We start from the raw sequence: 14437 nt of genomic DNA, 5'->3' as shown, positions 1-14437 counted from the left end.
CATCCTCTTTCCAGACGGCCTCACAGCATCTGTTCTCACTTGATCTTGGCAGCCACCCTCTGAGGTAGAGAGGGTTGGTCCTCATTTCACAGGTGCGGTCACCGAGGCCATGACGGGGCAAGGTCTGAGGACACAGGGGGTGGCACATAACAGGCTTCCTGTCCTGCCCACGGCTGGTGGGGGTGTCTCTGACCCAAGGCCAAGCACCAGCTTGCAGGCCCCTCCCCTTCTCAGAGTCCTCAGGTGACCAGCAGGCCCGGCGTCTCTACCCGCACATACTTGTCCACATTCAGGAGAAGCCCTCTCTAGAATGGCATGTACCATGTGGGTGATGAAGATACCACTTCAGCCATCCAGCCCTGCCCGTCACACCGTCCGCACCCCTGGGAGTAGAACCATCCTGAAGGTGGGGTGAGGGGAGAGGCCCAGAGCCCCTCGCTCAGTGTGCACAGCTGGGGGTGGCTGAGCCTGGCCTCGAACCCGGGCCCTCTGCCTCCCGTGTGCTGCCCTGCTGGCCAGCCTGCCCACGGCTTCCCCCATCACAGTGTCTGGGCTTGAAATTCTGAGTCATCCCCACCCAAGAAGCTTTTCCTAAATTATTCCTGGGATGTACCCTCTACCAGGATCGTGTTTAAAAACCCCATCCACTAATATTCTCCGTGTCAAAAAAGACCTTGCTTGGGGCAAAACATCACAGTTAGCATTTTTAGAAACTGTGAAAGATTAAAAAATTCATAAAGATTTAAAAGACATGTAAGCAGAATTTAAAACAAACTGTCCCTCAAAATGTCAGCCTCGACCTTCTCCCCCCAGAACTCACTAGAAGGTGGTGGGGGAGGGCGGTCAGGGCAGACCCTAGGGAGGTCTGGGAGGCTGGGCGGGAGGCATCCAGGGCAGGAGGGGGTGGGGGCTGGACTCGGTAAAAGGAGGGAATGGTTTCTTTTCCTGCATTCTCCTCTTCAGACCTCCTGCCTCTTTTGAACCTTTCCCCAGCCCCACTTCTCTTCCTCCCCTCTCCCCTTTTCCTCCACACTCTTCCTTGCTGGCCAGACAGCAGATCTCTACCTTCCTACGGGGCCCTCCCTCCTCTCTCCCTCCCTCCCCACCCGCCTTCCATTCCTCACCTTCCATTCTTGCTCTGGGCTTCCTCTGCCCGGCCCTCGGCCCTCAGGTTCCTCGCCGCCCCCTTCCTGGGCCTCCCCACTGTAAGTGCCCACCCGCTCATGGCCTCTCTGGCCCCTGTCTTCCAGGTCACCCAGACCCCAGGCCACATATGTGAATGGCAGCCTCCCGGCCACACAGCACATCAAGCAGGAGTCCCTGCCCATCTACCAGGCAATGATGGAAGCTCGGGTACCCCTGTCTGCCCACTGCCGGGCTCCACCAGCCTCTGGCCCGCACACGGACCTGGACCTCCCGGGCCGAGGCCTTGTCCACCCCGAACCTTCCTGCTACCTTCTAGGCAGTGAATCCAGCTCCGGCCTGGGCCCCCCACCTGAGGCCCACCTCCCCGAGGGCGGCCTGAAGCGCTGCTGCCTCCTGGGCCTGCCTGTCACCTCCTCAGCCTCCTCCTCACCCTGTGCCTCCTCCGACATCACCTCTATCGTCCGCTCCTCCCAGACTGCTCTGGTCACCTGTGTGAATGGACTCCGGAGTCCCCCTCTACCGGGAGACCTGGGGGGCCCTCCCAAGCGGGCCCAGCTGGGCCCTGCAACCACTGAGAGCCATGAGGGCAGTTTGCAGGTGGAATCCTGCCGGAAGGCGGGCTTCCTGAAGCAGGAGCCTGCGGACGAGTTCTCAGAGCTCTTCGGACCTCACCAGCCTGGCCTGCCACCCCCCTATCCCTTGCCTCAGGTGCCATCAGGCCCGGGCCTTGGAGGCCTGGGGCTGGGCCTGGCGGGGAGGGTGGCTGGGCGGCAGGCGTGCCGGTGGGTGGACTGCTGTGCAGCCTACGAGCAGCAGGAGGAGCTGGTGCGGCACATCGAGAAGAGCCACATCGACCAGCGCAAGGGCGAGGACTTCACCTGCTTCTGGGCCGGCTGCGTGCGCCGCTACAAGCCCTTCAACGCCCGCTACAAACTGCTCATCCACATGAGGGTGCACTCAGGCGAGAAGCCCAACAAGTGCATGGTGAGTTCCCTCGGCCACCAGGCCATGTCCACCCAACCCTCACTACCCGAGAGGCATGCCTGGGTCTCCTTACCTGGGGACTGGCTGAGACCCGCTGTGCTGAGTGAGGAGGGGAGGAAGATGCTATGGATGTGGCCACTGGTCAGGACGGTCAGTGCACCCGTCACTGGGCACCTTGGCAGAGGGGCCCTCGTACTTGCCGTGTGCCCCTTCCCCACCCCAAGGCATGCTACACGGCCTGGTGTGCACACACACGGTAGGTGGTGACACATGTGCTCTGAGGTCAGAGCAGGCTTGCCAGCCTTCTTTCTTACATGCACACGTTCAGTGTCCCCTGTGCTGATGGCCAAATGAGTCGTGGGGCACAAGCTGTCCTGCTGGGTCCTGGGCCTCTTGGAAGCTCACAGCTTGGCTGACCCTGTAAGGAGCACGAGTCGTCACAAGCATCCAGCTCGAGCTATGGGTCCCCAGGGCAGGCTTTGGGGTATGGCCAAGGGTTAACAGATAAGGCCCTGGAGAGCACCTGCAGTGTTCTGCTGGGGTTTACACACACACACACACACACACACACACGCACACACACACCTGCAGCCACGTGGGCCTCTGGCCATTTTGATCATTTCTGCGTCTGCTCTCAGTGGTGGAAATCCGTATCGGAGGAATGTCGGCTTAGTCCCTGGTATCCTCAGCTGAGCACTGTGCCTACCACCAAGGCCCAGCCAGCCGCCCCCTGGGAAAAGTGCCTGCCCAGAGGGAAAGGGCTGTGGAGCCACCAGTGCCCACCCATTGGGGCCTGGGTGAGGCAGAGGGAGGGAGCGGTGTGTCTGGGCTGCAGCAGTGTCAGAGCCAAGGTTGATTCCTCCACACCTGCATGCTGTCACTGTCACTGGGCCCTGCCTGGCAGAGCACTCAGTCTGGGAAGGGGTGCAGTGGGAAAAGGGGCACACATCTGTCCCTGCTCAAAGCCCAGGGCAGCTTTTGTAGGGACTAGGGAGGAGGCAGGAAGCATTGGGAACTGGCAGCATAAACTCCGTCCTCCTGGGACTAGGTATTCGTCCTTTGGTCCCCATCTGCTTGTGCTGCTGTGAGCTGGGCATCCCCTGGCCCTGCCTATTCAACGTTGAGGAGGCTGTGTTGAGGATGAGAAGGAGTTCACTTTATAGGCAAGTGAGGGGCAGTGAATAGCTGTTGGCGAGTGTGCTGGTGTGGGGAGAGGCGAGAGTGAGCAGGCTGAGAATTGAGGTTACCACATGTCTTTGGCCCAAGAGTGTGCTGGGGGGAGAGCTGGTGGCCAGCCACTCTGGGGATGCTCCAGTTCACATGGGGTGTCACAACACATGGCTTGCTGAAAGGTATGTTCCTGCTTGGAAGGAGAGGACCAATGGACATCACAGGCCAGGGCTGCTGGCAGACAGAGGCCCTGTCTCCCTCTGAGACCCTGGAGCTACAGTCCTTCATGTCTTCTTTCCTGTGGGTGATCCCGCTGGTGTCTGGGGGCCTACGTGGAGGCTACACGGCCTGATTCCCGGTGAGCTGTGGTCAGGGCCTTCTCACACTAGGGCCTCCTGTGTGGAATCACAGCATCCAGCAGTGTCCGTGTTGCACATTAGGGCCCTCAGAGATGATTGAGGCTTTCCTGGCCATTTTCCAGTTTGGTAAATAGAGGACTAACAAGTGGGTCAGAGAAACACAGATTACTCAGTGTAGTCTCAGGATCCCTCTCTGGGCCAGCCTGCCAGGATCTCGCTTGATTCAGCAGACTCCGCAGAAAGACACTGTCTTAGACCTGGCTCATGCCTGACCCTGGGTACCCAGACCCAGACCGGCCATGGTCCTTGCCCTGGGGGCACTCATGGTCAGGGATGGGTGGGAGATGGTGTGGAGATCAGTGTCAGGTTCTGAGATGGAGTTTGCGTGGGCTCAAGGAGGGGAGGCCCAGAAGGGCTTCAAGGAGGAGGTGATGTTAAAGCTGTGTCTGTACTCACCCATTTAATCTTCATGACTCCTATAAAACTAACAGTTTATACAGGCAAAGAAACAAAGGTTTCAGGGGGTCCAGCTGGCCTTCCACTTGCTGCTATAAAAACACTGCATCTTGCCTCTTTGAGGGTTTGGGGTGATGGTGATCATACTGGCAAGCAGCTTCTGTGTGCTGACTGGGTGCAGGGGCTATTTTAATCGGTAACTCTGTGTGGTCCTCACACTATCCTACGGGGTAGACACTCTTAGAACCCCCATTTTACAGCTAGTGATACAACAGTAGAGGCTAGTAATCATGATAGCAATAATACTAACAACAATAAATAAGTATCTGCTGCCCACGGTCATACAGCTGATAACCACTGGAGTGGAATTTGAACACACATCTTTCTAAATGGTGGTGCTCTTGTTTGTGCAGATTTTCTCCTGTTCAACTGATGATTCTCTGGGGTCATGGGGCCAGCCCTGCTGGGTCCCCCATCTGGAGATGGTAGCAGAGGTCTCCTCTGAGCTCCTCCCTGCCCCCAGTGGGAGTGCTCCCCCTTCCGGAGATGCTGGTGCAGTAGGCAACCCGTGGGAAGGGGCGGGCTCCAGCCCGCACCCAGATAAATAAAATCACCCTTCCCTGTAAAATTATTAATTTCTCATGACAGGCCTCTGCTACCATGTGCTGTAATAGACAAAGGAATTTTGGACCCAGAGCCTCTGGAGAACAGGAAATAGATGAGACACTTTGATTGAAGAGTAAATGGCCCACTAAAATAGCAGTTAATCCTTTTATTATCTTTCCAGCAGCCGTTTCCACAGTTCTTTCATGAGGTAAGCCTTCCCACCCCATCCAACTGTAACACTCCGTCCTGCAGCTGGTTTACATTTAACCTAAGTGTGAAGCCTCGCTCCGCAGCAGGCGGCCTCGAGGTGTCGGGGAGGAGCCAGCTCCCCTCTGCCACGCTGCCTCGTCCTCAGCCAGGCCTGGGACCGGGACCCCCCTCGCTGGCCCCCAGGTAGACCATGCCATCCATCCCTCACCCTGCCCTCCCCTGGCTGGTCCCACCGCCCAGAGGAAGCCCCCTAATCTCTTTGCAATATCCTGTTATGGTTCTTACGTGGTCCGAGTTGTCTTAGCCTTATTACATTTGGGGTTTCATCTGTGTTAGGATAGCAAGGTTACGTCCAACCCAAATACTGCTGCGACGCCTCGAAGACCTTAGCTTTGAAAAGATTAATTTCTTGCTTTCTTAGGTTGGCTGTCCCAGACAGTTGGAATTCTGATTGTCTGAGACTGAAGGAATTAGCCAACTGTGTAGTTTGCTTTTCTCCACATGGAGAAAGAGAGAGGCAGAATGAAAAGGAAAACCTCTCATAGCCTTGGGTTTTATAAGAAACTAGAGGCCTGGTGCACAAAATTCATGCATGGGTAGGGTCCCTAGGCCTGGCCAACGATCAGGACCGATCTGTGGGGCGACTGGTGGGGCGATCGGGGGTGGGGGGGGCCTGCTGGGACCCGCCTTGGTTGTCATGGCGTCGCCCGCTCGCCGGCCCTGCCCCCCACCGCCACCCATCAGAGCCTGCAGGCTGGGGGAAGCTCCTGCGTTGAGTGTCTGCCCCCTGGTGGTCAGTGCACGTCATAGCGACTGGTCGTTCCACCGGTCATTCTGCCATTCGGTCGATTTGCATGTTAGGCTTTTATTATATAGGATCATAATGACAACAGCCCCTGACTTTTGTGAAGAGCTTTGACCAACATTGTGAGTGTCATGTGGGAACTATGTGTAGACAGGTGGAAGCCCAGTCTGGAGTCACAAGACTTAGGGCGCTGCCTGGCCCTGCCTCTCACCAGCCGTGTGACCTCAGGCAGGTGACTTGGCCTTTCTAAACTGAAGCACAGCTGGTTATTAAATGGGGCGAGAATAGTACCTCCCTTTCAGGATTGTTGTTGTTAGGATGAAAAGAGATGACCTAGGGAGGTGCTTAGTTAATTCTGTCCTTCCCGCATCACCTTCTTCCACACGGATCATCTCAGGAGACCCGTAGAGTAGCCCTAGGAGTTAGGACAGGATCATTTATGGCTCTTTCACAAAAGAGGAAACTGAGGCTTGGCGGGAAGTTAGTGGTGGAGGCTGGCCTTGAGGTCAGCTAATTCCAGCAGCCTCTGCTGTAGGTGAGGTGGGCAGGGCTGTCACTCGAGCCACGGGCCTTGTGAGGAGTCCACCAGCAATGCAGAGCGCCTGCTCCGCACCGAGTGACTGCCCAGGGCGACTGGAATAGAAGGGGTGTTGGGAGAGGCACGGGGAGGAGGCTCTGGTCGGTGCCCCCGGCACAGCTGGAGCCTCTAGGCTGGCCTTCCATCCTGCCCGGGTCCCTCCACAGCTGCAGCACACCAGCAACTGGTCCCCATCCCTCTCTGTTATTGACACTCTGTCTCTGGTGCCATTGGACCTGGGCCCAGGGAAATGCATCCATCCAAAAGCTGATCATTATTGATTGACCTTAACCAGCCAAGACACTCGGAATACTCGCCACCTGGCTGGACCTCCTTGCTCATCTCCCAGAGGGCCAGCCCAGGCCAAACTTGCTTTCATTTCCCATAATCCTGGGGCTTCTGGCTTCCTCTTTTTGCTTTTTCCCACCCCCCACGCCCCTGAGAAAAAAACCCTGGGTGCTAGGAGGGGTTTGGGGGGAGATAGAGGGAGTTGCTGTTTATTGAGATTCAGGGATTTTTATATTCTGGCTCAGTGTTGGCAATTCCCCATGCCATCTTCAGACAAAACTGGTCAAAACTCTGAGGCCCAGAGAGGCTATATCACTTCCCAAGGTCACACAGTCTGCCACCTGGCAGGGGATGGATACTGACCATATCTGCCTAGGCAGGCTATGAGCTGAGAGTCAGAGAGAGACTTGATTGGCAGGCTGGGATCCTAACTCATGGGAAGTCCTGTGAGAGAAGAGAACTAATATATTCTGAGACATGCTGTGCCCAGCCATGAGGTATCATGCCTGTTTTACAGAAGAAGAAACAGACATTCAGAGCCCACATGGCCTGTTCTGTACCCCCCGGCTCGGCTGCCTGGACCACTCCAGAGGCCTTGCTGCCTTCCACTTACCCGCCTTTGCCCAGCCTCTTCCTTCCAAAGAGTCGATTCCTCTGTGCCTCTTAAATTGCAACGGACGGGTGCCTGGGCATCTGCACCTTCCCTGCCCCTCGTGGCCTGAGACCAGCCCTGAGGGTAGGACATATTTCCAGGCCAGCAGCCACCCTGACTCACCTCAACATCTCAGGCTCCATCCTGGGAATTGTTTGGGAGCCTGAAGTATCTGAGCAGGCAGGTCTACCAGGGAAGACAGACCCTGAGAGGCGGTGAGGACCGGGGAGCACACAGCAGCGGGCTTCATTGGGCAGGGAGTTTCCTGAAGGGGATGGTTGGGGAAGGTTAGTCAGTGGGAACGTGAGCCATAAACCGCGAAGGATCCTCCCAAAACACTTGCCTCACCCGAGGGGCAGGCTGCCCCGTGTGTGCAGGGCCCTGTGCTGGGAGCTGGGGTCCAGAGATAGGACTCTGTGATGGGAGACTTCTAGCACCGTGGGAAGGACACTGCCCTTGAATCTTATGATGTTATTGCTGGACAGTGGAGGGAGGGGAGCCAGGAGCTAAGGATTTGAGGCCTGACATACAACCTTGTCCAAGTCGGTCGAGAGGGACAGGAACGTTACTGAAACACTCATTGGGTGTTTTTCAATTTATATAGGGCTTCCCCACATGCATGATCCCAGCCCTCAGAACATCCTTGGAGACTGGAATTATTATCCCCATTTTACAGATGGGGAAAGGGATGTCCATTTCATGCTCAAGTCCAGGCCCCAAGTATATTGTGGGTTAGATTTGAACCCAGCCCTCAGCCTGACTCCAGAGACTGTGTGCCCGTCAAGACCCCAAGCCATCTTCCAGGCAGAGAGTAATCATCAGTCTTCTTACAAATATCAAGGGAATATTCAGATCTGAAACTCATTCAGCACGCCGTGACTGAGCATCTGTGTGCCAGGCCCTGGGGCTGGCTTGCTCTTGTTGCTTTGCCACAGCCCCACCCCTCCTGAGTAACAAAACCCTGGGTGCTGAGAGGGGTGGGGAAGGAGAGGGAGTTGGGGGTCACAGAAGGGAATCCAAGCCAGTCTGGCCTCAGGGAGTCCTGGTGGAGCAGGGAAACCACTAGACATCAGCATTTAACTAGTATTCCTAGGCCGGTGCCCCAGTCACCGTGAGGGCCTGCTGCAGGTCCCTGCCTGTGGACACGACAGGTCTTTTGCTCTGTCTTGGAGGAGAGAGTGCTCATGGGATAAGGAGTAAGACATTTCACATATAAAATAAATATGTCACCTGAAAACAAGCTTTCTTAGTGGAGGCTGGGGGTTCTGGAGCGATTAAGAACCCACAAAGTGGAACATGATTGAAAACCCCTGGAGAATCCTGTTGTAAATGAGCTTGGGAGTCCAGGCTGGCCCAGCCCGTGCAGGTTGTCTGAAGCCTACCGCTTTGGAAATGGGGGTTTGAGCCTCACCTCACTCCAGGGAGGAAGGGTCTGGGTAGGAAAACCTTTCTGGGCAAAAGCAGCCTTCAAGTTGGCATCCAGATGTGTCTCGTTAACAGCCCCTCTGGGGTCTCTCCTGGGATTCAGTCAGTCCTCTTGTCTACTCATTATTAGCTGAAGCTGCAGAGGCAGCGCCAGTGGCCCTGTGCCACCTGGAGTTAAGAGTTAACGGTAGCCCTGGAACGCCTGCTTTTTTCCTCCCTGCCCGAGGCCTCCTCTCCTCCTGGACTCCAGCTTCTTTCGCTCTTCTGGGCCTTGGCTTTTGCTGGTCCCTCTGTTTGGAATGCCTTTCCTAGAACAGGAAATGTCTACCCATCCTTCACAACCCAGTCCAGTGTCCCCTCCTCTGCTCCCGTTTCTCTGTCTCCTGCTCTTTCAGAATGCATTGCCCAAGTATATCGGTGCTTCCTGGTGTGGCTGAGTGTCTGGGGGACCACATGTTCTTTGACACCTGGCCTGGCGTGGAGGCAGAGGAGAGGGCTGGGTAGCCATCTGACCTCTCTGCTCCGAGGCTGTGTGAGGTTGCCTGGATCCTATCCTCCAGAGCAGTTTTCTGTGAAGTCACAAAATTAGAGGGACCTTAAAGATGGTCATGTCCATCCCCTAATCTGGTGCTTGGAAGTTTTTCTGCAAAAAAAGCCTTCACTTGAAACCTGGCTTTGCTATCTATCAGCTTGTGGTTGTGTGCATATTGGCTTCTGTCTTCTTACCTGGAGAGTTGAGGGAGTGGATCTGTGGTCAGGGTTCTGTGAGATACTCTACATGAGGTGCTCACATGGTGCCTGGCATACAGTGCATGCACAATGGATGAATCTGACTGGTCTGGGCAGTTTGCATTAGGAAAGGAGAAAAGGGAGAGTCTAAAATGGATAGTGGCCATGCTGTTGCCAGTGTCCCCAAAGGAACAAAAAAGGCTGTTTAAGTGCCAGCTCTGCCACGGACAGGCTGCGTGACCTTGGATGGGACTTGGCTGTTCTGAGCCTCAGTTTCCTGAGCTGTGAAATGGGATAATGCATAGCACTCTGAGTTCAGTGGGGACCCAACAGATCAAAATGCCTTTTCCCTTCTTGAAGCTAAGATGCCAGCTCCACAGATCTTGGCTCACATTGGATGCCTTCCTCTTGCCCTTAGTTTTTTAAAAAATCAAACTCAAACTGGCACAAGAACAGGCATATAGATCAGTGGAATAGAATAGAGAGTCCAGAAATTAGCCCGAACCAATATGCTCAATTAATTTTTGACAAAGGAGGCATGAACATACAATGGAGCCAAGATAGTCTCTTCAATAAATGGTGTTGGGAAAATTGGACAGACATATGCAAGAAAATGAAACTAGACCACCAACTTACACCATACACAAGAATAAACTCAAAATGGATAAAGGACTTAAATGTACGACAGGAAACCATAAAAATTCTAGAAGAATACAAAGGCAACAAAATCTCAGACATATGCCAAAACAATTTCTTCACTGATACAGCTCCTAGGGCAGTTGAAACTAAAGAGAAACTGAACAAATGGGACTACATCAAAATAAAAAGCTTCTGCACAGCAAAAGAAACCATCAATAAAACAACAAGAAAACCCACCTCGTGGGAAAACATATTTGCCAACGTCATATCTGATAAGGGCTTAATCTCCAAAATTTATAGGGAACTCATACAACTTAACAAAAAGAAGATAAACAATCCAATCAAAAAATGGGCAAAGGATCTAAATAGACACCTTTCAAAAGAGGACATTCAGAAAGCCAAGAGACATATGAAAACATGCTCAAAGTCACTAATCATCCGAGAGATGCAAATCAAAACAACAATGAGGTACCATCTCACACCTGGCAGAATGGCCATCATCAACAAATCAACAAACGACAAGTGCTGGAGAGGATGTGGAGAAAAAGGAACACTTGTGCACTGCTGGTGGGAATGCAGACTGGTGCAGCCACTATGGAAGGCAGTATGGAGGTTCCTCAAAAAATTGGAAATGGAACTCCCATTTGACCCTGTGATCCCACTCCTAGGAATATATCCCAAGAAACCAGAAACACCAATCAGAAAGGATATATGCACCCAGATGTTCATAGCAGCACAATTCACCATAGCTAAGATCTGGAAACAGCCTAAGTGCCCATCAGTAGATGAATGGATTAGAAAACTGTGGTACATCTACACGATGGAATACTATGCTGCTGTTAAAAAGAAGGAACTCCTACCATTTGCAACATCATGGATGGAACTGGAGAGCATTATGCTAAGTGAAACAAGCCAGTCAATGAAGGAAAAATACCACATGATCTCACTCATTCATGGATAATAAAGTCCATTACAAACTTTTGAACAATAATAGATACAGAGGCAGAGCTGCCTCAAACTGATTGTCAAACTGCAGTGGGAAGGCCAGAGAGAGTTGCGGGGCAGGAGGGAGGGGAGTAAGAGATCAACCGAAGGACTTGTATGCATGCATATAAGCATAACTAATGGACATAAGACACTGGGGGGTAAGGGAGGGTAGGGGTTTGTCAAGGGGGGGGGGGAAAGGATACTTATGTAATACCCTTTGTAATACTTTAAGCGAAAAAAAAAAATAAAATAAAAAAAAAAATAAAAAAAAAAAATAAAAAAAAAAAATAAAAATCAAACTCAAGCTTTCTGGAGCTCTGGCCTTATGGTCAGGTCAGAGCCCCGAGGCTCCCTTTCGTCATGTACAGAGTGGGAAACGGAGTACCCAGATGGAAATGGCTTGCCTGGGAAGGCAGGGGAACTGGAAATAGGTGGCGTTGGAGACTCGTCCCAGCTCTTGGGCTCACTAGCTATGCAATCTTGGACAAGCCCCTTCACTCCCGAGTCTCAGTGTCTGCATCTGTAAAATGCGGCTTGTGCTGCTCACTGCAGAGGAGTCTCTGTAAGGGGTGGAGGGGCTGTGCTCTGCACACTGCAGAGTGCTCCATGGCGGGGATCCAGTGGAGTTCCCAACTCCAAATCCAGTGCTCCTGCCTGGTGTGTTCTTCCCAGTTGGGTTTTCCATCAAGCATGTCACCTGTTAGCCACAGGCTCCCCCAAATGCAATTTCTGGCCTTTAGGCCTCTGCCTGCAGCTCTCCTGCCCTCTCCTCCTTCCCTGCCCAACAGCCCACCCTTACCCCATCCTCCACCCCCTTACTTCCATCTCCACCTTCCACCCCACATCATTCCCATTCACCTTCTGATGCCCACTCCTACCTCCTCTCTATCCCTGATCCCTCCCTTCCCATCTTATTTAAATTATGAGCCAGGAATTGGTGAGCCAGGGTGGACCAATAGCCAAGCACATAGGATAACCCCTCGGTTTCAAATCTCCGCTCTGCTCCTTAAGCAGCTGTGAGATCCAAATAAGACACAAGGTCTCTCTGAGCCTCAGTGTCCTCTCTGTATAAAGGGGGAGTGTCGTGAGAATTAAATGAGATCATGTATGTGGAGCACTTACCTCATGCCTGGCAAATACTTGAAAATGCATGAAAACAGGAGCTCTTGTTCCTTTTTTTTTAACTTTTGAGTCATCAAACCCAAGCTCTTGAAGAGACGAGAATTCCTGGGAGCACCACACTTAAGGAACCCTGGCCAAGTTTTGTGAATACTGCTTTATGGAATATGAAAAAAATTAAGGATAAAAACACACAACGCTCTGAATTGAATTAAAATAATAAAAGGGCGGGGGGGGGGAGCTTTTGAATTAAATGTAAATGGAATTGAAATGATTCTCTTATTGGAATGAGAAAGTCAGATAGAATCAACAGTGACTCTAAGAAAGCATCCAGACCATGTTTTCTAAGAGGGACATCCTGGCAATGGTAAACTTCTCATGGAGAATTAATAGGCTATGTCTCCGCTAATGGCAGATGGGCTAGCTGAGCCGACTGTGTGCCTCCCTTGGACTGCTGCCGTGACAGGCCTCAGCATCCTGTCTTCTGTCAAACAACGCCATGGCCTCGGTGACCTCGACACTCTAAGACCCAGAACCTGTGTCTCTCCCCCTCGCCCAGGAGACAGCCTTGGGCTCATCTGTATTCTCTCCCCCTCTCTCCTGCCAACTTTTCAACACAGCATTATGGATACACACTGTGCCACGTTCAATGCTAGAAGCAGGGGGTGGGTGCAGCATCAGGTGAGGGACCATCTGGTGGCGAAGGGGTTAACCCAATGCCACAGAGACTTCCCCAGGACCTCATCAAAGCTGGGCTTTGAGGGGAGGGGAGAAGCTTTTTAGGTGCAGACCACAAGGAAAGGCATTTCAAGGAAAGGGAACAGCATGTATGAAAGTTCTGAGATGTGACAGCCTTGATGCTTGGAGCACATCACGTGCATGGGAGCTGGGAACAGAGACAGCAGAGCCTCAGAGTCAGCGTGGGCAGCGTGGACTCTACCTGAGGGCAGTGGAGAGAGTGGTGGAGGGGTTCTGAATGGGAGAGCGACGCAATCAGTGTTAACATTTCCAATGCTGGTCATGTGGCAGATATGTTGGTGGGAGAATGGCAGTAGGCAGATGAGGCCATGGAGGCCCAGGAAGGAGCCCTCGTCCCCAGGTTCGCAGAGCAGCCAGGTCATCTGCACCTCAGACAGCAGGGCTTGGCCGTCAGCCAGGGCCTGGCACCATGGGCCAGGCCAGCTCAGCTCAGCTCGGCAAGCCTTTCGGGGCGCAGTGTCTGCACCCAATTCCCTTTGGAAACAGCGTCCAGCACATTTACCAGTGGGAAACAGGAAAGGCATTTCCCATAATGTAGCTCCGTAAAGTTTGCACAACTGTTCTTTGTTTTCTCTCCATCCCCACAATAAATCTTCCTCCACTGCCAGGCCTGAGGCCAGCATGGTCTGTAAGTGATTATGGCGCTGACTCGTGCCGTGCTGCCTCCTCGCCATGCATTCTTCCGCCATGGCTAATGATAAAATGAGAGCCCGTCGCGGGACTCCGTGACCCTGCGAGTGGCAGTTTCCACAGGGCTGGGAGTAGCCGTCCGAAGAAGCACAGTCTGCTCTTCCTCCCTCTTCACACCCCTCTCCCCCCCCCCCCCCCACCCCCCGCCTCTCTTGACAAGTCTGTGTGTTGGGGACATAAGCCTCAGAAGGCAGATGGCACGGTGGTGCTGGGCTGTGCATTTCTTGAAGATGGAATGATGGGACCAGAGGTCTCTGCATGACTGCACCTCTGGGGGTAAGACCAGGAGGTCTCTGCCACCTGTGGAGCAAGGCACACGTCCCAGTAGGTTCAACTCTTTTTGTTGTATCAGAGTCAAAATGCATAGGTTTTTGAGCTGAAAGTAACAGTGGCACCTTCCCAGGTATGGCAGGGCCCCAGGATGCAGAGTTTGGTGGGTAGCTCCTGCGCTCCGGGAATGCACAGGGCCATGGCAGGATCCCTGTTTTACAGAGGGGTCACCAGAGTGAAATCCGCAGAGTGGAAGCTACCTGTTCAGGTATCACACCTGGGACTCTACCTTATGTCTCTGGTTCCCTGCTCTGTGATTGTCCCACTGCCCAAAGCTGCCTTCTGCACCCCCATTTAACCATGAGTCTGTGCTTCCCAGAATCTGTTGAACCCCAAGTCTTGGGAGCCAGTTTGGCCTTATGGTGTCATTCTGACCAGTGTTAGTTGCCAGCATAGCAATTGGAAGTCAGGAGAGTTTGGCCCCAGGGAGAGAGACCAGTTTGCTGTACCTCAGATGCTCCCCCGCCTCTCCCACCCCCCAGCGCAGCTCCCTTTTCTTCTCACCC

The 14437-nt window shown here is 53.3% G+C and overlaps 1 protein-coding gene across 3 annotated transcripts in view; it reads left to right on the top strand.

Moving 5' to 3' along the window:
• The window catches only part of GLIS1 (GLIS family zinc finger 1), a 223670-nt gene that overhangs the window by 139097 nt on the left and 70136 nt on the right, over window positions 1-14437 (top strand). For 2 of the 3 annotated variants that reach the window (XM_070403339.1, XM_070403337.1), the window contains exon 3: window positions 1251-2130. In XM_070403339.1, coding sequence (XP_070259440.1) covers window positions 1251-2130 — 880 coding nt within the window. Of the gene's footprint in view, window positions 1-1250; window positions 2131-4905; window positions 4930-14437 lie in introns of all 3 variants that reach the window. The other variant, XM_070403338.1, reaches the window with a different exon arrangement.

This window comes from Myotis yumanensis, unplaced genomic scaffold (genome assembly GCF_028538775.1).
Source record: "Myotis yumanensis isolate MYYU_CA2020_CCGP unplaced genomic scaffold, mMyoYum1.0.hap1 SCAF_2, whole genome shotgun sequence".
NCBI classification, from domain to species: domain Eukaryota; kingdom Metazoa; phylum Chordata; class Mammalia; order Chiroptera; family Vespertilionidae; genus Myotis; species Myotis yumanensis.
This window is presented reverse-complemented; position numbering and strand designations above follow the sequence as displayed.